General features: G+C 49.1%; 1 protein-coding gene across 1 annotated transcript; it reads right to left on the bottom strand.

Annotated features, from left to right (window-relative positions):
- DMBX1 (diencephalon/mesencephalon homeobox 1) lies at window positions 1-23,921 on the bottom strand. The gene is given in 6 exon segments (XM_063343868.1): window positions 1-1,764; window positions 2,237-2,591; window positions 3,786-3,964; window positions 8,200-8,365; window positions 23,767-23,822; window positions 23,825-23,921. Coding segments are annotated over 6 exon segments (1,254 nt in total). The 3' UTR covers window positions 1-1,363.
- Window positions 23,922-27,678: the final 3,757 nt, after the last annotated feature.

Below are 27,678 nucleotides of genomic sequence, written 5' to 3'. Positions count from 1 at the left end.
TTTGGCAAAAAAAACTCTGGCGATTTGTGTTGGCAGAAACATTGCTTCTCGACAAGGAAAACCACCCCAGGTTGAATGATGGGCCGTTCCAATGAAACAAGGCTGAAACTGTTCACTGAAATGATTTTGAAGCTGGTGAATTTTGGTTACTTGCAAACACTGCATTTTTGGCAAGTTTATCTACTTCCCCGCAGCTCCAGAGACTATAAAGAGAATATAAAGCCCCTGCTTATCACCTGCTTTGCCTCCAGCATCGCAGCATTTTTCACTTGTTACATTTTCACTTGCTAACCAGTTTCTGAAGCCGCAGGGCTTGAGGGTAGAATTTAGTGATCAGAGCGTTTTTCTAAACACAGTTTACATTAATCAAGTTTTTGTCGAAGAACCATATAATTCATGGTGTATGAACACACCAGGAGTTCATACAAAGTTTTTATTATTCCCTATTGTCAAAGTCGAACCAAAATGCTCTCCAAAAAGAAACCCCCGGAATTTGTAAATAGAGGAGTTTACACTTCACTGAAGATCAAAGAGGAAACAATCTGGATTGAAAATAATCCTGTGAATTTGGCTTTCATTTTTCTCCCCAGCCAGCAGCATTTGGCCAATATTTTGTCCTCTCGCTTTGAACAAGTGCTATTAACAAGTAAACAAAAAATTCTTGCCTTATAGGAAGTGCTTAAACAGGAAATTCACCTTCACATCATTTCCCGGATGTTATAAAATTGGCTTTAGCAGAGAAGGGAGAAGCAGAGCGGTGAAGTGCACGATCGTTTTTCTTCATCATAAACACCTGTAGGACGCTGACCCGAGAAGAGCAACTAGCTACGAGGTGAGGTCGGGAGGATGGCTGATTTGTAACTTTGATACTAGCTACTAAAATTGAGAAGGAAAGGGGAATAAAAGCAAAAGAGGTCACAGTTCTGTAACACTGACAGTAACACACGGGTGATGGGTGCTGTCAACATTATAAACTATATACAAGACAAAGCAGGACTTTTCCCAAAGAACGCAACAACAACAAAAAAGGTGTATATAACAGTTGGCACATTATCGCGGGGGTGAGGAAAGGGGGCTTCTCCTGAATGTTACAGGCTTAACTCATGGCAGTCCAGAGGACAGTTCATCTGTCTAAACACACATCCTCTCCCCCTTCCTCCTTAAATATTTAGCGAAGACCAAGCCAGTAGCAACGTCTGGCGCAATCGTGGTGCTAATAAGACGTTAATAAATGCAAAGTTTTCCCTGAAAGGGAGCACCTTACTCCGGGAAGAGATGAGGGTGGGTGGAGGTTCAAGGAATGACATGTCTAGTGCCAACCTCTGGCGCATCTTCTCATGGGCAACGGTAGCTCATCTGGCAGTCAGTTGGGTAGGGTGTCAAGCCCAAGGGATGCCGCGTGCTGCTTTGCCCGGAGCCTGAGGTTCTCAATACTCGTCGTTTTACTGTTCAGGCTTGGAAGGGAGCTGGAGGCCTGCAGGATGGGTGAGGACCAGACCTGCTGAGCGTGGGAGAGCGACTGGTAGTACGACTGACAGTGCAGGGAGCTCAGTGGCGCCATGTTGACGTTCATGCCCAAGTAGGGCATGGCAGACGGTGTCCCCATTTCAAAGGAGGAGTAATGGACCAAGTTGTTGGTGGCCGCCATGTGCTGGCGGAATTGCTCCTGCAGGCGGAAGAGGCTCAGGGGCGAGGAGGAGTAGGAGTGAGTCTGAGCCAGGCCACTGCTGGATGAAGGTGTCACAGTCGCGCTGATAGGGGACTCTGCAGCAGGAGACAGAGGGGACAGGGGTTATTTCTACAGGCTAGACGTAGGTACTCATCTGCACCCCAGAAGGGTTCAGACTGCAGCATGGGCTTCTCTCTTGCATCAGGAGGGTGAAAGAGAGGGGTTGTGTTAGCTCAGGAGGGCTAAACACACGTCTGTTCCATACTTAGCATCTTAATTCCTAGAAATGGGGCTGATCTCTTTGCTATGGCTTTCCTGCTGCTGCTGGGCACTGTTCTCCCCAAGCTCTAACCCAAGCAGAAGGTCTTTGCTCTTTCTGTGCTCCTGCTACAATAGACATTGTGTCCTCTGTGGGTCCTGTTTAGTGCTGGGGACAAGAAGACAAGTCTGGGCAGCCTGCCTGCAAGTACCTGTGCCATTGGGAATGAGGGACTATACCCAACCGCCAACGCCCCCCTTAGTAAGCCAGGTCCTGAGACCAACCCCCATCAAGATGTTGCTCCTCACCTGCTTTTGGGCTTGCTCTCTTGCAGTTCAAAGCCTTGCTGTCCACACCAGGGCTCTTGTCCACTTTAGCCTCATCCAAGGTGCTCTTAAACTCCTCCTCTCGGTCAGTCTGGTCCTCAGGTGCAGACTCGCTGGCCGACTGCTCCGACAGGGTTAGGTTGAGATCCGTGCCCACCTCGCTTGGGAGGCTCTGGACCTTCTCGGTGTCCGGGGTGGTGGCCTGGGTCTCCAGCATGGGTGGCTCTGTCTTTCCCTCGCTGTGACTCCCTTCACAGTCCTTCTGCTTCTGCAGCTGCTCCTTCTGCAGGCTACGCTGCTTCTTCCGGAATTTGGCCCTCCGGTTCTTGAACCAAACCTTCAATGCCACAAACAGCAAGGAGGAAAACTGGTGAAAATCCTGCTTAGTGCCAAACTCAGCATCATTCAGCCTGGGATCTTCAGGGGAACCCCAACAAATGAGGTACTGCATGCCCGCTGTGGCCAAATGTCATTGCGCTTTGTTGGATCTTAGAGCTCTACCTGTTTTCAGTGCCTCTACAAATAGCACAACAAATACATTTGTTAAAAATTCCAGCCTTTATGTTGATTCTTTAAGCCACTCCTCCACTTTAGGGTTTGGGAGTTTTTTGGGTTTTTATTTCTAAGTTGGTCAGGTAGTTGCGTCCAAACAAAACGTCTTATATCTGAGTCTGATGACATTACATTGGCCTACAGTACAGTGCTCCGTTAGTTTCTAAAGCCATTTGGTTATAAGTGTACCAAAACTATGGCAGCAACACTCAAAATAAGTCATTACAGGCATAGGCTATTATCCGGGAACTGAGTTTAGGGAAGGAGAGAATCCATATTTTTTTAACAAATCTTGTTACTGTTGTTTCATTAGTTAAACGAGGAAACAAAAATTTTGAGGATCAAAATGTCTTGACATTTCTATAAAGAACTATTTTTTTTCTACTACTTATCCACTTCACATTGAAGAACTTGCTGTTTAGTCTTTTGAAGCCCAGCAATGCAACAACCTCCCCACCAACAGGCTTATGAAGCACTTTGTGCTAGTTGAAACTCAAAACAAACAAACAAAAAAACAAAACAAACCAAAACAAACCCAAAAAACAAAACCAAACCTTGGCCTGAGATGTTACAAATACTGACACTGGTGGAAAAGAGCAGCTGGAATTACTTGGGTTTCTGCTCTTCTAAGAAAGCCAGAAAAGCCTTGCAAATAAATAAGTAAGTAGTCTTCTGTTGACGTTTCTAAAATTTCCCCCAAAGAAATGTGAAAGAACAAATGAAAACCAGTGTACACTTCAGACAATCCTAAATTTAAAAAATCTGCGTGTGGATTAAGAATTTCTTCAGCAGATGTGTGACTTTGGACGATTTTATCTTCCCCTCCGACCCCCGGCCTGTGCCTTTGACAACTTTACTGCCCCAAAATCTTTGGTTACACTGGAAGAATCTTGCAAGGTCAAGGGAGCTGTCAACTCTCTGGGAACCCCGCTATGTTCTTTTAAACATCCCCACTCACAAACCCACAAAATATCAATACCTGGACTCTGGCTTCAGGCAGGTTTGTGCACATAGCCAGCCGCTCTCTCATCACCACATCTGGGTAGTGTGTCTTCTGGAAGGTCTTCTCCAGCGCCTCCAGCTGTTGGGCGGTGAAGGCCGTGCGACTTCGCCTTTGTTTGCGGTGCTGGGATCCATAACGTGCCTCCAAAATGATGTCTTGAAATGTACAGCCGTTGGAAGACAAGAAAAGTGGCCAATTTAATTATTGGAATTTGTATGCTGATAGTTGAATAAAGCCCTTGCTAACACCAGACAAACCTACAAAGCATTTTTTTTCGTGGCTCTAGATCTAATAAAACACTTACACACATTTTGCTGGTTAACTGAGGTGTCTGAGGAGATAAAACCTCTGACTAGAAAGCCTGTTCTGGAGAGGGAACCCCTTTCTGTGACAACGGTGGAAAATGTTGAGGCTCCAATACTAAATTTGGTTGAAATAAGCCAACCTGCTCCAACATCGGTGGGGCAGGACCCACAGATGCCCAGACCCTACCGTGGCGTAAGCCTCTTCCATTAAGAAGCACAATTTAAAACAACGTGAGGAGATTCACTGCTGTAACCAGGAGAGGAGCCCGACATTATGTGTCATGTTCTCCTTGAAGCTGGGGGCAGAGCTTCCGTAGGCTTCAACACTGCCATGATGCGCTTTGCCGATCGGAGGGAAGGGTCCATGGAGCTCGAACACAGCTGCCTCTAGCTCATTTTGTTGGCTGCAACTGCATTAGAAGACATGCATCTGCCCAGAAACCAGGCTGAGCTGTCTCTTCTTTAGCGTCTCGTATGTAGCTCACCGTAGACTTCAAGGCATGATATTGGAGAGCTGCTCTGGGCTTCAGTTCAGGAAAGCACTTAAGCTCATGTGCTTATGTGTGTTTAGCTTGAAAGCACGTGCTTTACTGAATGTGGACACTCTCCAGCATCTAGGGTGGAAACGCCAGCCAGGAACCGAGCCCAGCCCCACTGATTGCAAGCCCAGAGCTCATGTGCTGAGCTCTGTTCAGTAGAGGAGCTACTCAGATGGTCTGACTTCACAAACTGTGCTTGCAAAATTGATGGCAGAGAAGAAATTCAGACGGGGGAAAAGCTTGGGCTCACAGTAAAGGGCTTAGTATTTTACCAGAGGTGTTATTATTGCACAACAGTTAGTGGGAGCAGAAAGATCTTAAATCAATGAAAATAAGTTACTTTAAAATGAAAAAAAAAAAAAAGGAAAGAAAAAAAACCAAAAAACACTCTTTATTATGCAAGTTGGGACATGCTGTGCTACAGAGTTGGAATGAAATAGTCTGGCGAGAGGTTTGCTCTCAAAGAGGAAATGCAGCAAGAGCAGTGTCTGGTATTATTTTTAATTCAGTTAAGAATGTGACTTCCAGTAGAAGGGAGGAATGAACACATGAGAAAACAACCTAACAGGGAGAAAAGTCGGCATTATCAGTGCGCGGAGCCAGATGAAGGCTCTTGCTGCTGTTTATTTGTGCTTTTGTCATGGGCATCGTGGCATGAATCTAAACAATAAAACAAAACCTGCTGTCAGACCAGCCCCAGAACCACACAGCCAGGTTCCAAATATGTCGGCTAACGAGCGTAGCAAATCAGCTTTGCACCACCGAAACATTCCTCTTCCAAACTTCCAGCTGTTTCATTCTGGGTCAGCATTCGCAGCGCCTTTCTGGGCGTTGCCAAAGCCGCGCGGTTTTGGCAACCTGGAAAAGACGTGATCAGGGCTAAAGGTCTTCAGCCAAATACAATATAGTGATGGTTGCGTACAAGAGACCTTTGTATTCGAGGTATCAGAGCTCTTGAAAGACTTAAAACCCTGGCTCCTGCTTTGGAAGCAAAGAGACCGTCCTTGATGCATTCAGACACAGCTCATAACGCAGCCAGGCAAGGAGAAGGGATATTCCAGGACAAAAAATTGAAGCTACCCTGAAATGTTTTACAAAGCTAACATTTGTTTCAAGTACAAGGAATCAGGAGAAAGGAGACTGGTTAAACACCCTACCTGCAGGCTGGAATATTCCCGAATTTCTAGAGTAGAGGTTAGACCTACCAGCTCCCTGGAGGTGGCAGCTCATGCATTAAGTTTGGCCACTCCGACGAGAGGAAACCAGCAATTATTTTAATGTTTTAACTATGTTTTCAGGCTTTGTGCAAGAAGGAGAATACAAATTGCAGGTGAGGTGTTGCAGTTACAATCGGAAACCTCTGTTTTCTGACTTAAGGTCATTTGCTTTTGTGCTGCTTTATTCTGACTGTCCCTGGAAGGCAAATGAGATCTATAACCCTGCACTGAAAGATATTCAGAAGTAACGGAATGTGAAGCAACTGCAAAGGAACCAGCTCGTAGCTATGTAATGCCTACCCCGCCAATGATAATCAGACAAGGGGACCGTGGGATTTAATTTGGAAAGTCTTCCAGGCGGGTTATTAATTTTAAAGATAAGAGGTCAGAAAACCAATTGAATCTCCCGGTCAAGAATATGAGAATAGCTCTTTTTATTCTATTTTTTTATCTCCCTCTGCTTTTACCCTAGTTAGGGTCAAAGACATTAAGTCCTCCACGATCTACTGTAAAAAATACAGGCTATCACAAAAATCTTTCAAGAGAGCCCTTCATCTAGGAAAGGGGGACCTTGAAACCCAAGGTCTGCAAGGCACATTGTGGGGTTCAGGATCATCTGCTCCCATCTGACCACCTACACGCTGGAAGGATGACGGAAGGAGGGGATGGATGACCAGGACAAGGAAAGTGCTCACCTGCCATCTCTCTACAGCCTGGCAGTAGAGCCAGGATTAGAGTCCAGGTCTCCTCAATCCCACTTTGGTTCCCTTTTGATGAGGACAACTCCGAGCTCTGCCCTACAGCCCCCCAGAGATCCCACAGGCCACAGTGAGTGGTCTGAGGAACCATGTTAAGGAGGTCACTACTAGCAGCTGGATAAGGGAATATTGCTGGCATGAAGATTTGAGAGTCAGATGTGGTTCACCGATCCAAAGCGTCCAAGACCTTTGCCACCATGCCTTCGTGGACTACCTACCTAGGAGGACCATCCTGAAACTTCTGCATCCTTATTTTGGCTTAAGCTTATGACTCAAATTTAGCCCACAAAAGTTGTCTGGGTAGATGATTTTTTCCACCTACTCTAGGCTGGAAGGAGTCACTCTACATTTTTTTTCCTTTAGTATCAGACAACTAGAAAGCTATCTTAAAGCAGATGTGTACTTTTCAGACAGTCCAGGAAGATCGTTCCACTCTGGGAAAGTCTTTAGAATCACATCTACGGTAACCTTTTGCTTTAGCTTCAGTATACTGGTTGTCAGGTCTGCTCTACCACGCTGCATCCAAGCCCTAACCGAAATGGTGATGTTGCAGCTGTTGACCATTTGCGTTGCCTTTGACAATCACAGCCAGATCTGGGTGTTTTATGGTAGGCTGAAACATAGAGTGGATATATTTGCCCTACAATACCAAATATTCTCAGGTCTCCATCAACGCTTTTTGACAATTTCCCCTACCAAATCATAAAATACTACCTGGACTTTGTACTTCCTTCCAATGAAAGTATCGATGTAGTGCTGTTACACTCATGGCTGAACATAGAAAAACAGATCAGATGCCCTGGAGATGCAGCTCCTGTCCCACTGTCCCACCATCAACAATCTGCGTAAATAACACTCTCTGGGCAAAGTCACATGTGAATTTCTTTAAGTCTAAAAAAGATCTACAAAATACAAAAGCAACAGAGAGGGAGCCAGCAGGACCTGCAAGAAAGCGTCACTCAAGACAAAGTCTAGGATCCCCAGGAAGAAATAGGTCAAGGTGAGACCCAAAGAAGATCCAAATGAAGATTGTTTTTCAGAGAGAAAGAGTGTTTGGTTGGACAAGTAATTGAAAATAGTTGCAAGAAGGGGCACCATGCAAGAACCAGCTGTGGCCTCGGATGGCAGGAGATGGCTGTTAGGGGATGCAAGTCCTGGGCCCCTCAGTGGGGGAATACAATCTGCTGCATGCTTATATCCATTGTGCTGTTATTTACTAACAAGAAAGTAAAATTTTCTGTAATTTTTTGCTCAACTTGTTCAAACATATTTCAGAGTATTTTTGATTCTCTCTCTTCAATCCCATATAGTGGGGCTGCATCCCTTCTCACCCCCGGGCTCCCCGGTGGTTGGAGGCCAGTCTGCAGCAAGGTGCAGTGGTCCACTGGCGGCGAACACTGGAGGGCATGTGTCACCTGCAAAGCTTGCCCACTTTGGCCAGTATCCAGGAGCACACCCTGCCAGTTGGCTTTGTCACACTCCAACTCCCGAAGAGGAGTTTCACTCATCGCAAGCAACAACTTTTGGGGTATTTTTCCCAGGGAACGGCAAAAGCCATGAGTTGTTCTTACCAGCCAGTCTCTCTGCCAGGGTGAGGGCATGCACCGAGGGCCTGTAGTCGGGGGCGTGCTGGGCTTGCTGAGCTGCTTGCTGGTGGAGGTTGTACATGGCGCTGAGTGAATTCATGGCGTGGAGGGAGTAACCGTTCACTCCATAGTGCTGCATGGTGACATAAACCTGAAAAACAGCCACCGGAGGAGAGAGGTGCTTAGGAACATGCTATTCCAGCATCCCGGGGTCTCAGCTTTGGAAATGCTGAGCTCAAACTTAAACCACCGCATGCAAGGCTCACTTCCAACCTCCAACAGGTTCTGGGACAGGAATCAAAATACCTCCTGTAGACTTAAAACACCAGCGACACCAGTCTGGCTTCCAAGCTTAGAGACCGGCATCTGACTATATCCCACTCATGATATGCTGAACAAAAGATGGGAAAGGATTTTTCCTCGTCTAATGGGAGTTGTCCCTGCCCTTGGCAGCGGGGTTGGAACTAGATGATCTTTAAGGTCCCTTCCAACTCTAACCATTCTATGATTCTTACATACCATAATAAAATTGATCATATTAGTGTGACTTTTAATCACCTAGCTCTATCCCAGGACCAGCTGGGGCTTTGTCCCTGTCATTGCCTATGGTGGGCTGTTCTGAAATCCCATTTCTATAATGCCAATGTTTTTGTCTGAACCCACTCATGCGTAATTTGTTTCCATTCATTTTTCTTAAGTTTCTTCTTAACAAAACACAAATGATACAGGAAAAAAAAAAAAAGCATGTGGTGTAAAAGAAAATAAATTTGTAGCATAATAGGAACAAAAATGTTACGGCTAAAGAGGGAATTAAGGTTTCCAATAAATACTGACGTTTCATAGCTCAATAGGAAGGAAATTATTTCAAAAAAACTAATGGCTTTTTTTCTACTGTGGGCTCTGCATGAAACTTCAAGCTGTTTTTCCTTACAGACCATCTGTAAAACTGAGTTAAGATTGATCTCAAAAACTGAGCGATGCTTCGTCCACCCCTGTTATAAATGGCTGGGGGCCTCCAGGATGCCATTGCTGTAGTTTGTAAGACATCGGGAAGGAGGTTGTGAAACATTTGCCACAAAAGAAAATTTGTAAGACACCGTTTACATCAGCAAGTCACCATCTGGAAAGTCAGTGCAATGAATGAACATTCAGAGAAGGAGATCCAGATGGGCTAACTTAAGGAAAGCAGAGAGGTTGTTATCTAGGCAACCTCTTAGAAAACAGTTTGGTCACTGGAGGGAGGTGGTTCAACTCCCATGATTTTAGGAGAAACCTAACGCATTGAACAGCCAAAATTTGGATGAACAGTTATCTGTTGTTTCTTTCTGTACCTTTTTCTGTACTGAAAGACCTTCATTTTTGCCCTTAGAGGATTTATACCATGGAGGACAGACTCTGGGTGAAGAGGGAGGGATGGAAATGAGTTGGTCCCACTGCCCCTCCTGCTCTGAATTCCCATTCTCTCACAAACCACCTTGATGTAGGAAGCACAAACGTGGAGCGACCTTGTTTAAGATCCAGGAGCCAGGCTGTAGTTCCTGGGAAAAGCAGCTGCATTTTGTACTCTAGGGTCTGGCAGTCACCTGGGGCACCTTGGGTCTTCACCCTCGCAAGCATCTCTCCATCACGGTGCCCAAGAACGGAGGAGGGAAGCCACGTAGCTGGAGTTTGGTCAAACACTGCCAGCTCAGGGATGGTCCTCATTGCTCTGGGTTTTTTTTGACTGAGGGATTTTGCGTCATGAGTGTGAGTGCTGCCTTTGGGATTGTCTTGTCAAAGAGGCTGCAGTAATCAGAAACCAATAATTTGGGAATCTATCGCTCAGCCTCATTCCTGTTTCCCCGAGTCCCTTCTGCTCTTCCACCACATCATTTCAGTGCCAAGAACACCGGTGGAGGGCAACAGATCCAGGTGTGATTACACCACGGAGATCTGATACACACCCTGATGCCACCTTCATCTGCTTTGTGTTTCCTTCCCTGATCGCCCACTCCCTATTCACTCCCCAATTCTTCAGTCTTAGACTCTAAAAAAGACTGGTGCACCTACACAGAATCATAGTGGGATCCAATCCCCCCCATCTCAAGTGGGAAGGGACCCACATCCCACCTTGCTCTGCACAATGCCAGCCACATCCTTATAGCCCACGAAGGATGCTACTGGTCACATCTTTTCCTACTGCATCCTGTATAGAATCATAGAACTGCCTAGGTTGGAAGGGACCTTTCAGATCATAAGAGTATAAGAAAAAAAACCCACTACCTCTTACTTCCAAGTACAGAGACAATTTTTGTATGACTAGCTGATTTATTGAAAAATGCATTTAAGGGTGCCTGAGACATATTTTGTAGCTAGTTCTGGAAAGCAGGGGAAATCCAGATCTGCTTTGTTTTATGGTATCCAGGCAATTACTTTTGAATTCATTGTCAAAATGTTTTATTTCAAAATTCACTCTAGTGTTTATAAAAGCAAAGACAACCCCAAAACAAAACAATAACCTTCATCTACACCTTATTAGGGTTTTATTCACTCTAACAGGAGAGAAAGCCAACGCTACTCTAAGCTGAACCGCTGTGAAAATGGGTATTTTTGGTTCAGATGCTGACCTAAACACAAGAATGCTATATAGCTCTGCTCTAATCGAGCTTAGGGAAGACATAAGTGAAGAAAAAATCATTTGCTGGTTCTCTGATGAAGGTGAGTGACTTCACTTGCCAACAGATTTTTGGCACTTGCATTTTCCCCACGATGGGTTCACAGCAAAATTCCAGCAGGGATGTTGCTTTGCGGGACCGCACAGCTTTGCTGCTGGTGGCACATGCGAAGGGACAGGAGCGTGTCCCGGTGACATGTGCCATTGGTGTGGTCGCGGGGGACATCTCCCATCACCTGTGGAGGACCTGCAGGTCCCCAGCCCAGACATTACCCTGGACGGTTCTGGCAGCCTCTGTGACGCATCCTCACCCCATCCTTGGCACGGTTCTTTTCCGAAGAGCGTCATCCCACCCCAGCCTGCGGCACAGCAGCGCTCAGAACGCACCGCGCCGGCTCGGCGGGTGGCAGTGCTCAGCCCGTCCCCACCATCAGCGAGACTGCTGCGGCCGGAAGGAGAGCCGTTTGCTGCTTCGCTTTCACAGTCCAAGAGCAGGACTGTGTTCTGGCCAACGCAGGCAGCAAAACAGAGGTTTGCAACTTCATTTTGCCTCCTCCCTTCCCACCCCCTAACTTGTGAACCGGCTGGCCGGTTCCACCAGCTTTGGCCAGCAGGGTGGAGGTCTCAAAGCTTATTAAGGTCCTGCGTGTTTTGTGAAACCCATTTGAAGACACAGAACCTATTAACAGCCCTGGGCTGCTGCCAGACCTCCGTCTTTAATAGATGCCGGAGAATCCACACCGGGGCTCAGCCTTGCCAGGAGATACGCGGGAGGCCACGTGTCTTTGACTCCCAACTCACAGAAACGCCTGTTTCTTTTCTAATCCCCCTTGCATGATGTCGGTTGTGCACCGAACTGGCACATTAAGGGAAAAAAGAAGAGGGAGAGGAGGGGAATTTTCCCATGCCATACAGTCTTCCGAGGACACTGCCAATGATGTTGTGTCTGGAGCCCAGCATTTCCACTGAAACACTTGCTCCAGGAAGATTTCAGTTGATTTGATTGTTAAAAGATGCTTTTGTGTGTACACGTGTGCCTGAGCAAACTCTTCCGGGCGGCCTAGAAGAAAGCGCAGCAAATAAAAAAAATAAGGAAAATAAAAAGCAGGGGACTTCATGGTGGACTAAGGACAGTATGTCACTAAGGACATACCCACCACAGCTTCAGTGATAGCTGCCTGGCACGCTGCGGTGCAGACAACAGGCAGAACTTCCTACTCACGTGTGCAGCAAATGCATCATCCCAGATTCAGTATAAAAAAATGAGGGAAAAGGAGGTATCTTGCATTTACTGAGCGAGACTGTTCAGCCTAATAAGCAAAGTTAACTGAGACTGCAAACGGCTCCTGTTTAACTGTCAGCTCCAAGCACACTCCAACCCCGATAAATTAAATATTTAAAAGACATCATGCAGCAATTTTTTTTAATGGAGAAAGCCATTCATCAAGCCACCGCTGTGTTTCACAAGCTGTCGAATAGTGCTTACACTGGTTAAAATAATCTTTATATTTCATTAAGCAACCAAATAAGCTGATCCCTTCCCACTGGCTGTATAGATGGTTTTAATTTTCAAAATCTGCAAATGCATCTTTTATGTCTCTGGGTGGCTGAAGGGCCTCAGGAGCCGCCGCAGCCGGGAGGAGGAGGAGAGCAAAGTTTGAGCTCCTGCTTTGTGTCGATACAGCTGGGAGGGTACCGCAGGGTCCATCCCAAAAGAAAGGGGATGCCTCACCCTCATTTGGTGCATCAGAGATGGTTGAAGAGTTGGGAGTGGTGGAGAAAGGAGCTGGGAGATGAGGAAAGGTGCAGGAAAACAATACGTGGGAGGAAAATCTCTCTACGGGGTGAGGTGAGCCTGGGTTTGCCCCTGCTGAGAGCTCGTGGGCTGACCCAGCGGCATTTGCTGATGGGGGGATGGATGCCTCCGAGCAGGGCCTGGGGCCAGTGCCTCCTGGGGCAGGTGGTTTCCTTCTTCACGGGCCCTCAGAGCCACATCAGTGACTCTCCCGACACCAAAATACTTGTCTCCCAGCTCCCCACGTTCCGCAGCACCAGGTCTCCATGCCATGCCCTACGCTGCACCCTTCTGCCTTTGCAATCCCGGCACTACCGCCTTAGTCCCAAAAACTCTCCTATGGCTTTTACCTCTCACTTAAGTTTCCATGGAAGTCTCATGGGTGCTGTACCCATTTTTCTTCCCAGGGCTGCAGGGGCTGTGTCCTGCCGGGATCCAGCCTCCCAGAGAGGACCAGGGGTTCCCCGTAGCTTTGACGACGAGAAACCCAGGTTTCTCCATCCTCTGCATTACTTAGAGGCCAGGCAATGTAGGTCTCTGCCCACCTCGGACTAATCCAGAGAGCAAACCACTCTTTATTCAGTTGCTGCTCTTCAATCCGATGCAAAACAATTTGCACATTTACCAGCCGGGAACGGGAATCCCGTTATCCCGGAGCAGAGCTGCATTTCTCCAGCCGCAACGTGGCTCCCATCTGCCCCTTCCAACACTGGCCTCGAAACCCTCAGGTTCCCATAAAGTCATATAACACAAGAGTGGTACAATTTATTGTGCACCACTTAAGAGCGTAGCATATAGGGGAAATTTGGCCCTGGGCTTTAATATTATCGACCTTGGCTTCTCAACTTTTTTAAAAGGCTTTAAGTTTCCCTATTTAACTGGTAACTAATTTTGTATCCAGGCACATAATTCTGTCCTGAGACAAGATATGAAGAGGAGAGAAACACTCATTTCCTCGCCAGGTGAAAACTCCTGTTCCTAGTGGCTTGTGTTTGTGCATGGGTGGAACTAAAGCAGATCTGGGAACAAAAAAAATGTCATTTAAAAATGAGATATCGAAGTTTTCTGCGAAGTGCCTTGTAACAAAACATCCACATTTTCCCTTCTTTCAAGCAAAAAAAAAAAAAAACCAAACAAACCAAAAGCACAAAACCCAGCATAGAGCTGTATTAACTGCACCCAACAATTTGGGATTGTGGACGTTTTCTGCTTGCTCCTCTCCTCATTTCACCCCGATTCCCCCCCATCAAAACCTCTTCAGTCTGTATCTGACTTCACCTGCCAGCCACACACAAGGCCTTTAACAAAAACACAGAACTGACAAAACTCATTAAGGGAGAAACATATCGATCCCTGCAAGCCCGCAAACTCCAACGTCACTTGTGCTGGCCACAGAGCTCGTGTCACCGCTGGTGAGCTTGTCCCCGCACAGAGCTGTCCTGAATAAGGACATCCACGGCAGCTCTCCGTGCCGACGCTGCTCCGGAGGAAAGGAATTTTAAACCAAGACAGTAGTTTTGCTCAAGTACGTTATTCTGGAGTAACAAATTCCGCTTCCCCCCACCAAATCTCAACTGAGTTGAGATGAAGGTTTTTTCTTCAATAGCTTATTCTGGCCTATTTTCCCATGTAAAAGTAAAATGACGCCTTGGACACGACATTTGCCCTTCTCAAGCAAACGCCGTCGGGTGAGGTGAGTTTGAGGCTGGATATGGGACTTGAAACTTTGCCAGGGCTTTGGACCATTTTCTCTTTTCCCTTCAGCTGGTCCCCCTCCAAATACTGAGTCATCCCAAACCTGACCTAGACAAGATGCTTGGGTACCGTCAAGAAGAATGGGGCAATAAAACCTAGGAGTTAAAAATACTAAATTTTTCCTAGAGAAGTCAAGAAGAAGATACCAGAGCCTGTTTTTGACTGGTGGGCGCTGTGCGGTGTTACGTTATCATTTCATTAAATCTGTGCAGAAATCGGTAGGGTTGGTGATGGGGGTGGGGGGAGTGTATAAGGCCTTCTTTATGTGGGAAATAAGCTCAAAGTTCCATCTGGACTTTGGCAACTCATTGGCACAAGTGAATTTCAACACCACAGTTCATTAGTGACGCGAGATTCGCCTAGAGATGCATTCGAAGTTTGGAAGAGCTCGGCACCGCCTGGGGTCTGCGCCCCGATGTAAGGCACAGCTTGAACGTGGGAAAAGCATCGGGGAAAAAGAAATCACGAAAGAAAAATCTGGTGCTCGGGGTCCTGCAGGTGACAGAAAAAAAAATAAAAAAAAAAAATAGGAGCATCCCTATTCAGGTAAAAAGGCCAGCGGTCGTCCTCCAGCCCGAGTGCCTGCTCGGGCGGTACAAATCGCTACTCGTCTTTATGCAAAGCACAGGGACGCGCTGTTCGTCACTAACGGGGAATAACAGCAAACGGTTTGTGCTAACAACCTCCCCCCTTATCGCTGCTGGCAATAAACAGCATCCAAAATAAAACCACGACAAAATATTCCCCCTCCTCCTCACTCCTGGAGTCGTTCTGCTTCCTGATTTCATGCTTGGAGTCCTTGTTCAGAAACTCTTTAAATCAGCAAGATAAATAATGAATCTCTGTCTCTGTTTATCTGACAGTGTAGGAAAACGGGCTCACTCTATACAAAGACATCGGTTTTATATATATTTGGTGCTAAATGAATTACATACCTGGGGGGTTCTGAATAAATGATCCTTGCATGAGGTTTTCTTCAATCTTTTTTTTTTTTTTATATTCCTAAATCTTTAAGATATATAAAGGTCCGAAATCACATAGAATAATAACCAGCACGTTATAAATCAGTTTTGTTCCTCACGTGAGATTGCTGAATGTCTAAGGAAACAATCTCACCTTTGTAGTGGATGAAATATAAATAATTTGAAACACTGCAATACATCATATTTTCTCATTGAAACGTCAAAGTCCGAGAGCACCATGCGCCATAAAAACAGGCTTCCAAAGGACTTCTCTTATAACTGAAATAAAGGAATGGAGAAGAGCTCTCAAAAAAAAAAAAAAAAAAAAATCAAGATTCCCCATTTCTGATCTTCCTGTGATATTTTTACAGTAATATTTTTACACCTGTGTAAATCCCTGGACCTAAATGCAGTTAATTTTGTAGTGCAGAGTGAGATCTCAATTAGACCTGGTCTAGTTGAAGACGTCGCAACCCACTGAAAGCAAAACCTGACGGATTACACCAATTCTGGCAGCTCACGTTCAGCTACTACTGCTGACCTTGGTATACATGGAAAAAGATCTAGCAGGTTTGCTAGCAGCTGAAATTTGGAAATATTTCCAGTTAGGGGCAGCGTCACGGGTTTTTGGGTCGACCTTGTCGAATAATTGCCTCTGTCGGGGCTGTGTTGCTGAAGAGCACAGCAACTGTACTCGTAACGCTCATTTATCTGGAGCAGAAGCACAATGGGATGCGAGAGGGTTTGGCGAGTTTTATAAAACGAACCTCGGAGCATCCCGCTGAGACGGGGAAGTTTTATTGTAGGGCTCTACAAACCCAGACACCGAGTGGCGAGCGGCTGAGGGAACAGGCCCTGGCTGACAGAGGTAACTCACATCAGTTGCTGTGATTTTTATTTAAGGCTTTTGTGAAATCATCGTTTCCCCCCCTTCTCCTCGCTTTAAAGCCCCAAATAACAGAACTGAGTGATTGATTAGACAGTTCCCGGCAAAAGACTTTCCGGCACCTCTGTTTGCGGAGGCATGCTTCAAAGGGCAGGGTCGCGAGATCCGGAATAAAATAAAATAAAATAAAGACACCCTCAAAGCCTCTGCTTTTGAGCCAGGAGTAAGTTTTAAGGCTCGGAGCACAGCGATTTGCAGTGCAGAGCCAGGACTGGGATCACTAAACATCACTGTGGGGCTAAATCTCTTGCTTGCCATAATTTACAGATGACAATCAGTGCGTACAGATGAAATCAGTATAAATGCACCTCCCTTTTCCCCTTTGGAGCAGCGCGCAATCCTCAGTCAAAACTCTGTAATCTGTATAGAAGCAGAAACATTTTCCTGGGTAAATAAGCAAAGCTCCTAAAACGAACATCACTCTCCCTCTACATTCAGGATCTCATTCTGCTTCCAGCTCAGTCAACAGCAAAAAAAAGGAAAAAAAAAAAAAATCACACATTTCAGATTTCTTATGATTAATATCGCAATGGAAACTGAAGCCTGCAGCCCAGACGGACCACGCAGAGCTTAGGTACCTCCAGCCCCGGCTCTGCCGGCGTTGCTGCCGTATGGTCCCCGTTCCTGGATGCGGAATGCAGCCCCATCCTGCTGCAGCCAGGTGCTCCCGTGCCTGCGCTGCCCGTCTGCTCTCACGTCCCGAGACCATCTCTGCCTCCCGACTGCCCCGACTTCGGGGCTCGGAGTAACCCTGAAAGCGCTGTGCAATCAAACTACTGAATCCACAAATGGCTTAAAGTGTTTAAATTGGCTGTTTATATGTACTTTCCGCCCCTCATCCCTTCCAAAACAAGCATGTTTCTGGCTCAGTTGTATTTCTGCGCGGTTTCTCTGGCCCAGCCCTTCCTCTCACTTTTGCGAAAATGGCTCTGCTTGAGAAGCAACCTTCCGTTTGCCTTAACGCTGGCAAAGGGAAATTTCCAAACTGGACGATGGGAGAGGTCCCAACTCCCCAAACTCTGCCCTTCGGGGCTGCTGGCAGCACGAGGGGCGGCTCACCGCTCGCGCTCTGCCCCCAAACCAGTTTTGCCTCCGGCGTATTTGACTGCGGATCGCTTGCATGAGCAAACTGACCAGCTTGAAGGCAGCTCCTTGGGGCTGCTGCTGGGGGATGGGGAATTTCCAGTGTCCCTGGAAGATAGAGCAACATCCTGGAGGATTTTACCTGCGACACGGTCTCATTAACAAGACAAGAACCTACAGTTCTATGTCAAAATATGTTTTTAAGCTGAAACATTTAGTATGCAGGACCTCTGTCTGTCCGGAGCACCAGAACCACGACGCTGATCTTATGCCCTCATCCTGAGCCCTAACGAGAGAGATCAGTCACGGCAAGAAGCGCTGGCAGAAGTTGGCCCTGACAGATAAGCTTTGTAAAGATTTGCTGGGGCAGTTAAAGACATTCCCTCCTGCGGCTCCCAGGTGCCCCCAGCCTGGCAGAAGGGAACGTGTCCCTGCTCCGGACACTCCCAGTGCGATGCCTCAGCAGAGGCGTTGGGCTCCAAGGGCAGCAACTGGGATGAGGCATGGAGGGAGGGTAATTCCTCCACCCACCGTCACTATTCATCAAGTAAATGTAAGTTGGAGCCATAAGTTCTGGGTTTTAACCCGGGAGCGGTTAGATACACGCACAAGGAGGAGAGAGCAATGCGGCTTTGTGAGATGCAGGGGTTTGTGCCGCATCATTGGAGTTTGACCCACTTGGCACAAAGTGACTTTCCTAGGTGCTCTTTCAGCTGACGTGCTGAGAAGCTGCAAGGCTGTGACACCAAGCGCGATTTTGCTTGAAGCTGATGAGATCTAAAGAACAAGTGAATTTTGAAGGAGACAGCAGCTGGGAGCCCGAACCCAGGATGTTTCTGCAAGTACAGCTGGACCCGGGGTCTGTCCCTGCAGATGGTGCTTAGAGCACTCAAAAACACATGGTGGCAATTGCTTCTGCCCAGACTAAGCCCAGCTATAAGGTAAAATGACACACAAGTCCTACCTTAGTCAAAAAGACAAAATAAATAAATCCTGAAAAGCAGCTCCAGCAAGCCATGCAATCGTGCGACACTTTGAGTAAAAGAATGAGACAGAAGCTCGAGTTTTCTTTCTTTACAAGTGATAACACTAATTTTTTTCCTGACATTAAAAAAAAAAAGCTATCTGAGTTCAGAAGCTTTTACAGGGAAGGGGTGAGAAGACTTGTGCCACCTTAAGACAGGGCCACGAACTGGAGTTGGCAGCGGAGGCAGCAGGGGCTGGGGAGCACCGCGGCCGCGTGTAATGCTTCCTTTCCCGTAAGCATTTGGATCCATACACTGAATTAAGCGCAGATGCCAAGGTAAGCAATATATTTTGGCCACCAGCAGGTGATCTGAGCTTTAAAGAGCTCTGCGTGCCGTAAAACAGGCAGAGCAGCTGAACGTCCGCTGGGTTTTGCAGGGAGATGTGCAGTCCTGCAGCAGAAGCACGTTTACCCACCTTGGGCTGACACACGCCAGGAGCGCCCAGGGATGCTGCCTGCTTTCCCCCAGCGCTCGGCACCGTTGGTATCAAGCATATAAAGACATGGAGTTTCTGCAGCTCCCTTGGCAGGAGCATTTTCTACCCCAAGATCCATCAGATCCACCCTCCCCCAGCCCAACTAATTCTCTTTTTTGGAGGATCCTAGAGGAATTCCCAAGCATCACCCCCGCCCCATACTTTAAATTTTAACATCTGGACGGTTTAAAGCAGCATTTCTCATGTATGTTTGCTCTAGCCGCGCAGAGGCTGCAATTGGCCCTAAAAGAGTTGTACCAGCAGCTATCAGGAAGAAATCCCATTTGTATCGTGGCCCACCCAGGACTCCTGCCTGCAAACACCAGTTTGCCACCATTTGGAGAATTGCTGGTCCCTCCCGCTCCCAGCCCTGCTCCTAGCCCTCCCTCAGAGCCTCCCTCCTTCCCAGGAGCTATATCTGTACCAGACACACTTTAGAAATTAGGAAGGGCCTGATCCAAAACCTGATGAAGTCAAAAGAAAAACAAAAAAAGAAAAAAAAACTCCATTTCAGTGGCTTTTGAACTAAGACCCAGGGTTTGGCTAACCCCAGTGCATCATTAATTAATTCCTGGATATTGAGCTTCATTTCAGAATTCTCCACCCTCTTGGCAACAAGCATATTTTGATGAACGTTCCCCCAGAGTAGGTTAGTTTATCGGTAGCTGCATAGGATTGCAAAATTTGGGCTTTATTGAATCCACGTTCTTCAGCATTTTCCCTACGTCTATGTTTTTGCCAAACGAAGCAAGGCAGCTGTAAACACCCCTGTTTGGACATGAGTGGTGGAAATCAGCACTGAACCTTTTGAAAGGGTTCAAACCAAACTGACATCCGTCAGTGCCTCAGCAGAAGCATTTACCAACTTGATGAGCTGAATTTTGGAATGCCCCTGAAAAAAAAAAAAAAATCACTTAAAGAATAACTGATGTCTTAGAAAACATGGGCTACTTCTAGCTGAAGGGTTCACCCATAGCTTCAGCAGCAAAACCAGTAGGTAGCCACATCAGAAGAGCTTGGTCCCGGACCTTCTCTGCAGCACCTTTGTTTTGGTAGGGCTGGTTGTGATGATGACAGAGGGGAGAGAAACTCTGTTCGCTCTGGCTTCTTTTCATCTTATTCCCCTCTTTCTCAGCAAAGCGTTCAAGGCTAAAAACACCGGGAACAAAACCAGTCACTCGCTCTACGACTATGTTGTGCAAAACTTGCCTGGCCACCCTGCCCTTCTCTCTGACCTGTGGGAACCTCCTCTGGCTCTCTTTCTTTGATGCAGGTAGCGACCCCGGCACGAAGGAGAAGAGAGCTGAAACAGAGCTGCGTCTTCAGAGACGGCAATAATATCACTGCAGGAGCCTGCTGATGTGCGCGAGCACGAGAAAACCATCCCATTTAGACATCGCGATCTCTTTAAATTAATAAGGAAAGCTGGAATGCCAACCTAAACGGGCTTTCTGTGTACTGACAGCAGGATTTTGGATGCATTTTTGCACTGAGTACGTTGGTGTAAATTAATACAACCTCTCATCAGCCATGGGGTAACTCAGAGTTGAAGTCACTGTTACCCTTTCAAGAATTTTCTGCCTTTATGGCTCTTAGTTAGAACGGAAAAACTGAACTTAGAAACACGATCTGAAAGCCAAAGGGTTGTAGGTCCAAGTCTATCCGGCTGGGGCAAACAAGGAACCGGGATTGACTTGTATCAACTTACTCCTGGGTGAAAAGCGAGCGTGGAAGGGAAAAGCTAAACAGTCAACGTGCCAGTTCTGAGACGTGGATACCGAGAGAGAAACACAGAGCGGGGAGAAACTGCAGATGATTGACTCTGTGCCCCCCACTACATGGGAAGTGTGGGCCAGGGAGGGTGTAAAGCCTCTCCTCCTCGGGGTGAGTCCGGCTCTCCCTAGGACAGGGGGACAGTCTCATCTGCGCTATGGCACTCCTTGGTGCTCAGCCGTTGCCCCCCCATCGAGGACACCACTCCACACCCGGTGGGTGGGTGAGGAACCCAGCACCCACTGGGGACGTGGGAAAACACCGCTGCTGTCCAACGGCTTGAAAAAATCAGAGAGGGGAGTAAAAAAGCAGCAGGGATTGCTTGAAAAGTTTGGGAAGGGGGATGTTGGAGGTTACCCAGCGGCCCCCTCCGTCCCCGAGACCTGCCGCCCCCGGCCCCGGCCGGGGGACGGTCCCCACCGAGCCAGCCAAGAGCAGATTTCGCTCCTCGTTTGCTTTGTGCAGAGGTGAGAGAGGAAAAAAACCAACCTCAACCCTCCAGCCCTGCCTTTGGGGGAGTGGGAGGCTGCTTCAGACAAAACTGTTATCCATTAACATCCAATTATCACTTGGTCCAAGCCATTAATTATAAATCAGTCTCCTAATTGGGATAATTAGCTCTCTGCTACTTAATGTAGTATGACTGATGCGTTTGGAAAGAAGGTAATCACTCCATTTGTTTAGCGTTAGGCGAACAAATCCAACTCTCATGGTTTAATTTCAGCCTTCCCCCCCCCCCCCCCCCGCCCATCAGCATTAAAAGCTCTTTGCAGCTCCATTAATTGTTTGGGAATCGCGGCGGGGACGGGCACACGCAACTCCGCGGGGTTTTCGGGAGGGCAGCCCCCGGGCCGGGGATGCGACCGGGCCCGACGCTTGCCCCCCCCCTCCCCCCCACGCCTCCTCTCGCCCCCCGAGGGGGAATTGCTATGGTTTTGGGGAGGGGGTTAATTAGAGGGGACGGGTTTGAACCCGAGCGCGACCCACAGGTGCGATCGCTGCCGAGGAAGCGGGGGGCTCCGCGCCCCCGTCCCCCCGCATCCCCCGCCACGGCGGCTTCGCTTTTAGAAACCGTTTGGGGGAGAGCGGAAAAAAAAAAAAAAACAAACCAACAAAAAACTTTACTTCTTCCTTTTTTAATTTTTTTTTTGTTTTGTTTTTCCTTCTCTCCTTTCCCCCACTTCCCCTGGATGTCTCATTAATGCCGGCTGCTCGGCGAGCCGCCGATAGCTGCGGGACATGATTAGATATTTATTACTGTCATTTACATGGAAAACTTGAGCTAACCGAGTGGAACTGGAGGGGGCCGCCGGAGGGGACGGGATGGGGCAGAGGGGGATGATTTCTTTTTTTCCCCGGCGTTGGAAGCCGAGACGGAGCGCGGGACGCGGCCGGAGAGGCGGGTGCGGGGGTAAAGCCCGCAGAGGGTCCCCTCCGGGATGGGGGTTTTGGGCCGAGCCCTCCCCGGGTCCCAGGCGCTGGTGCCGCTTCGCTCCGCCCGCGTTTCGTTTCGGAAAAAAAAAAAAAAAAAAGGATCGGGCAGCGCTCGGTGCGCGCATCCCACCGGGAAACGAAACGGGGGATGTGCCCCCCTCCCTCCTTTCCGCTGCCGGCCTCGCCGAGGCGACCCTTGGGGACACCAAGGACTCGGTCCGGGATGCGCTGACCCCTGCCCTGCCCCCCCCCTCCCGAAAATAAATGATAAAAGCAGCCGGGAAAAGCCGCCGGGCGCGGGGTCCCGCAGGGCTCCGAGGAGACGATTCTTGTCCCTCTCTCCTCCCCCCCCCCCCCCCCAAAAAAAAAAGGGGGGAGAGATAAAGTGGGTCTCGCAGTGAAACCCTTTCTCCTTCCTAGGAGAAACTTCCCCGAGGGCCTTACTTTGGGTTAGAGGAGCCCTTGTCCCCCCGCTAAGGCGGGAGCCCCTCCCGGGGAGGTCACTCTCTCCCTCTCCTTGTCCCCTGCAAGGGGGACGGGTCCCGGGTGCCCCGGGCAACCGGCACCGAGCGCGGACACGGACTTTTTGCGCTCAAGTGCTGGCTACGGCTGACCCCCCCCCCTACCCCCCCCCCCCCCACTTCCCTATCTGTTATCCCATGGCCCGAGGGGCGACTCTGGCGGAGATGTATGAGATCTCTTGCGGTAAAAATATGCATGCTGATCCCCATTTGGTTAGCCCTATAATGGAGGTGTAAATAGGTTTCGACTGCGAAGCCCTTAATTTATCAAGCGAGCCTGACAGCGCAGGTCCGGGATTTATATACCACTTTAAAGAGTGAGAGCGGGGGGGGGGCAGCACAGACCGGCCCCCCAGCTCTGCTCTTCCCCCCACCCCCGTCCGCTTTGCCGTCTAAACTTGCAAAGGGGTGGTGCGTGGGGTGATTTTTCCCTAGAAAGGTTTTCCTTCCGCACTCAACTTCCAGCGGCACCAGAAAAAAGCCACACAACCCCAGAGCCCCCCCCCCCCCCCCGCCAAGCGGGGGCCGTCCCCCGGCTTCCCCCTCTCCCCCGGCCCCGCTCGGGGTGATTTCTGCCCCCGGCCAGCTCTCACCGGGCTGCGCGGTTTATTAAAACATCATTATGTAAATGCAGGGGGGGGGGGAAGTTCCGCTCTCTTCCCCCCTCGGAGCCCGGCAGACAGAGGGATGCGCGTCCCCCACCTTCCCCTCAGCCGGGTTTCACCCCCTTTTCCCCCCCCCACAAGCTGTTTAAACCCACACCGGAGCGGACCCACGGTCCCAGCCCACGCCACGTTTCGTGTGAACGAGTCCCTAGGTTGGTAGTTTGGATTTTGCCTTTTTTCTTTCTTTCTTTTTCGGAAAGCGTACTATACTCCAAATAAAGAAAAAAAAAAAAAAGAGGGACAGGAAGGGATGGGATTTGCGCTGGAGCCCAGCATGGGCTTTCCTTACTCCGCGGTGCGCGCATCCCTGCCGACGGCTCCTCCGCCGGGCGCGGAGTTCCCCGCGCAGAGATTCCCCCTCCTCGCAAACCAGCCCCAAACTCGCCTTATTTCCCCCCCCTCCCCATATCCCCAGCCCACCCAGGTGAGTGGGGGTGTGTGTGCGTGGGGGCATGTTCTTACCTGGGGCGGCGGCGCAGCCTGTCCGCCCGCCGCGGGTGCGGTTGACACGCGTGGGAGCGCGGCGCTGCGCCCCGGCCCGCCCTACTCCATCCGCCCGCGCTGCCTGCGCGCTGCCTCCGCGCCCGGCGGAGCTGCCATCTACCGGGAGCCTGCATTGAAGAAGGATTTTTAAAAGGAGCTTCACAGCGACCCGGGAGCTACCCAGCAAGATTTTCAATGGTCCTCCACCCTGTCAATCAAAATGGGGCTGCTGATACATCCCCCCCCCCCGCCCGCCAAACCCCCCACCCCCCTCCCCAACGCTTCTTACCAGTCATTTACTCCAAGCTGAGGTGTAAACGCCTAATTAAATCCCTAGGAGCGGATGGGATGCCGGTGGAGGGAGGAGGGCTAGACCCAGGGCCGGGGGGGGGGGATGATGGGGTCGGTAAGGCATAGGGGAGGGAAGCTGTACCTCCCCCCCCCCCCCCCCCCCCCGCGCCCCCTGCTCAGCACCGCGCTGGAGCAGACCCTGAAGTTCCCCTCTCCCCTGATGGCCCCGGTGTGGAGGTGCTGGGGGGGGGGATAATCTCCCAGCGTTAATTACAGAGCCGCCGCGGCCCCCCACCCTCCTCCTGGCCCCCTCGCTGTCCCGTCTCAGCCTGCTCTTTACAACGCGGGGGGAGAGCACGGGCACGGCATAAAGAGAGAAAATTAGGAATGATGGAAGGAGCTGGGGGCGGCGGGTCCGCAGCCCGCCCCGTCGGGAAAGCTCCGCTCCGGCAGCCGGGGGCACACGGGCGGCTCTGCCGGTGCAGCGCGGGGGGGACAGGGGCGGCAGAGGGAGGGAAAGCGGGCAAGTAGGGGAGGCCACGGGGCTTCGGCGGAGGGGGAACGACCAGTTAACGCATCCCCTCGCTTTTTAATATATATTTTTTTATACCCTCCCCCGAAATATTATTTTTTTCGGAATGTAAAAAGAGGAAAACCAGTTTTTCCCTTTTTTTTTTTTTTATTTTTATTTTTTTCTTCTTCTACTTTCTCTGCGGGATTTTCGCAGGTACCTTCCCGTCCAGCGGTCGGGCTGGTTATCTGGCAGAGCTCACTAACTGGAGCGGTGGTTGTGTTTGCTTTTCAGCTTTGCCATGCCTTCGCAGCAGAAAGAGCAGTTTAAAGCCTTTAGAGAGATTGCTAATAGATGCCAGCTCCTTGCCTTTAGATTCTCTCCCAGCCCAGAAGGATTTAGGATGGGATTGGGAGACGAGACGCCATTTCAGGCTCCAAAACACCCTGTTTTAAAATGACTGCGGGTAAGAGGATTAAAACAATAATACCCTTCTCTTCTTGAAGGTTTTTTTTTCCTCTCTCCCTCCTATAGAAAAGATTTCTTCTCCCAGAGCAAAACCGTTTAGACAGGAATTAAGGGAACAAGAAAGAATAAGCGGGGGGGAGAGGACCTTTTAATTTGAGCTTGATATTTTGTACAAATTCTGACCAAAAAAAAAAAAAAAGAGGGTGTCGGTCTGGCTCAGGACACCAGAAGGCTCCAAGTGTCACTTTCTTGTATTTATTTTTATTGTATACGTATTTATTTTTTTCCCCAGAGTTTATGGGGTACTAAGTGATTGTCCCGGGAAAGAGAGGGAGGGGGTGAATCTATTTAAATCTATTCCAATCTATTCCAGCCCTCTCTCCGTCAAAGTCCCTCTTGCTCCCCAGGAAGGAGGGGAGCCCCTCGCACTGCCTTTCGCCTGCACCCTCTAATTAATAACCACTCGCGCTTAATAACCGATTGGGCGCAACTCGGCGCTTTGATTGCCGTTATCCGTTTTTCGGGGTCGTTTTTCGGGGTGCCGTGCCCGAGCTGGCCTGGGCACCACCCGGCAAAGCCCACGGGGAATCTCCTTGTTTGCTTTTTTGGGGTGATTCTGCAAAGGGACACCCCCCCCTCCCGCCCCGAGTTTACAACCGGCACCTTCCCTACTCCGCTAATCACAACGAGATGAAACGGGGGGCGGCGAGGAGAAGCCAGACGATGCCTCCCAAAATTCAACCACCCCCCTGGAAACCCCCTCTCGCTCCCCAAAGCCTGGCTGGGGGCTGCCCCGCGGACCTGTAGCTCGCAGGAACTGGGGGACAAAACGCAGCCCCGGGGTGCAAAAATCTGTTCAAGTGGCCGGCAAACTTTGCTGGGCTCCTTCGTTTAATTGGGGTGGAGGGTGTCCCCGTGTGCCGGGGGGGTTCTGCCCCTCGGGGTGGGGGCAGCGCGTCTCCTCTCTGGTTTCTGAATTGTCGCATGCAGCCCCGGCACAAAATCCCAACCCCTCGGACCGCGATTTCACCATTGTCTCGCCTTTTCTCCTCGCTGAGCTATTAAGCACGGGGAGATTTTGTGATTGCTTCGATGAAAAATCCTTAGTTTTAATTCTCCCCCCACCCCCCCGCCCTTTTGTCCCTCCAAGAATTAATAAGAGTTTCCCTCTGTCTTCGGAAAATCTTCCCGAGCTCTCCGGCCACGGGATTTCTGCTGTTTAACCAGCTCCCAGAAATAAACAACTGCTTAATTCAGCGCGTCTTTGCAGAAACGAGTAAATAGCGCATTTAGCGCAGCTCGGAAAAGTAACCCCGGTTTGTCCGCAAAACTGATTTATCACATTTCTCCCCCCATTCCCCACCCCGCCACCCCCCGCGCCCCAAGGTACCGATGGGGGAAATCGGTACGAGTTGTGTCCAGATTACAGGGGTTTCGTCTCCAAAACGCGGGGAGCCGAGGGAGGGATGCGGGCTGAGCAGGAGGGGAGGCAGCCCCAGTAAGGGGCGGTTGGCAGCGGGGGGGGGGGGGTTCCCCCCCACGATTCCTCCCCCGCTCCCTCCCGAGCCGCCCCGTGCTTCCCGGGGCACCGCAAACTTGCGACCGGCAGCGGGTCCGACACCAAACCTTGGCTTGGCTGGGCGAGAAATGGCTATTTCCACTCCGGCCAATAAAATAATAACAATAATAATAACGTTAGTTTTAAAAAAAAAAAAACCAAAAAAAAAACCAAAAAAAAAAGAAGGGGGAGAAGGGGAGCAAAAATCGGGCATTTTTTTTTTGAGTAAGCCTTGCGTCGCACAACAAAATGAAATATGAAAATACAATAAATCTGCCACCCCGACTTGACACTGCACTACAAGACGGGGGGGGGGGGGGGCGGGGTGGAATTTGTTAGTTCACCAAGGAGAAAGGACATTTTAGGTTTCTCCGATGTTAACGGTAATATATAGGATAAATGGCTGGGTCTATAGATGTACCAAAAAAATCCCCTTCAAAGACCACTTTTTATGTCTTTCCTAAGTGAACTGGGAATTTCAGGTTTCCATGTAGGCTCTAAGCACCCTCACCTGCACCACGGGAAGGACAGCTGGTACTTTTAATTTGAAAACTGCCTTTTTTTTGGGAAAAAAAAGATTAAAAAAATCAGTGGGCCGATCAGGGCGTAATGCTGGAAGGAAATTGTCCTTTCCTCATTTTATTTAGAAACACGTGTAATTTCCCTATCCTGAGTATTTTAACACACCGCCCCCCCGCATCCCCATACACACCGAATTGTGTGTTTGCATTTGCACAGAAATCGTGGCTGTTTCCTTCAGAACAACTAAAATCAAAGCCAAGCTTGTTATGTTTTAAACAGCTAATGCATTAACTCCCTCCTTCTCTCTCTCCCTTTGTTTTTGTGAAATTTATCACACCTCTCGCCAGGACAGTAAACTGTGCTAGAGATGCAGAGATTTAATTTTAGGTTGAATAAAGAGAAATAAAGCTCCTTCCTCGGAAGAGGGACAAGGAAGAAAACTGCAAACTGACAAACCTCCTTACCCCTGGATCTATGCAGATACAGTGCAAGACGATTTCTACTTGCCTCAAATTATAATGGCAACAAGGTCTTAAAATAG

Source organism: Chroicocephalus ridibundus, chromosome 8, assembly GCF_963924245.1.
Source record: "Chroicocephalus ridibundus chromosome 8, bChrRid1.1, whole genome shotgun sequence".
Lineage (NCBI taxonomy): Eukaryota > Metazoa > Chordata > Aves > Charadriiformes > Laridae > Chroicocephalus > Chroicocephalus ridibundus.
This window is presented reverse-complemented; position numbering and strand designations above follow the sequence as displayed.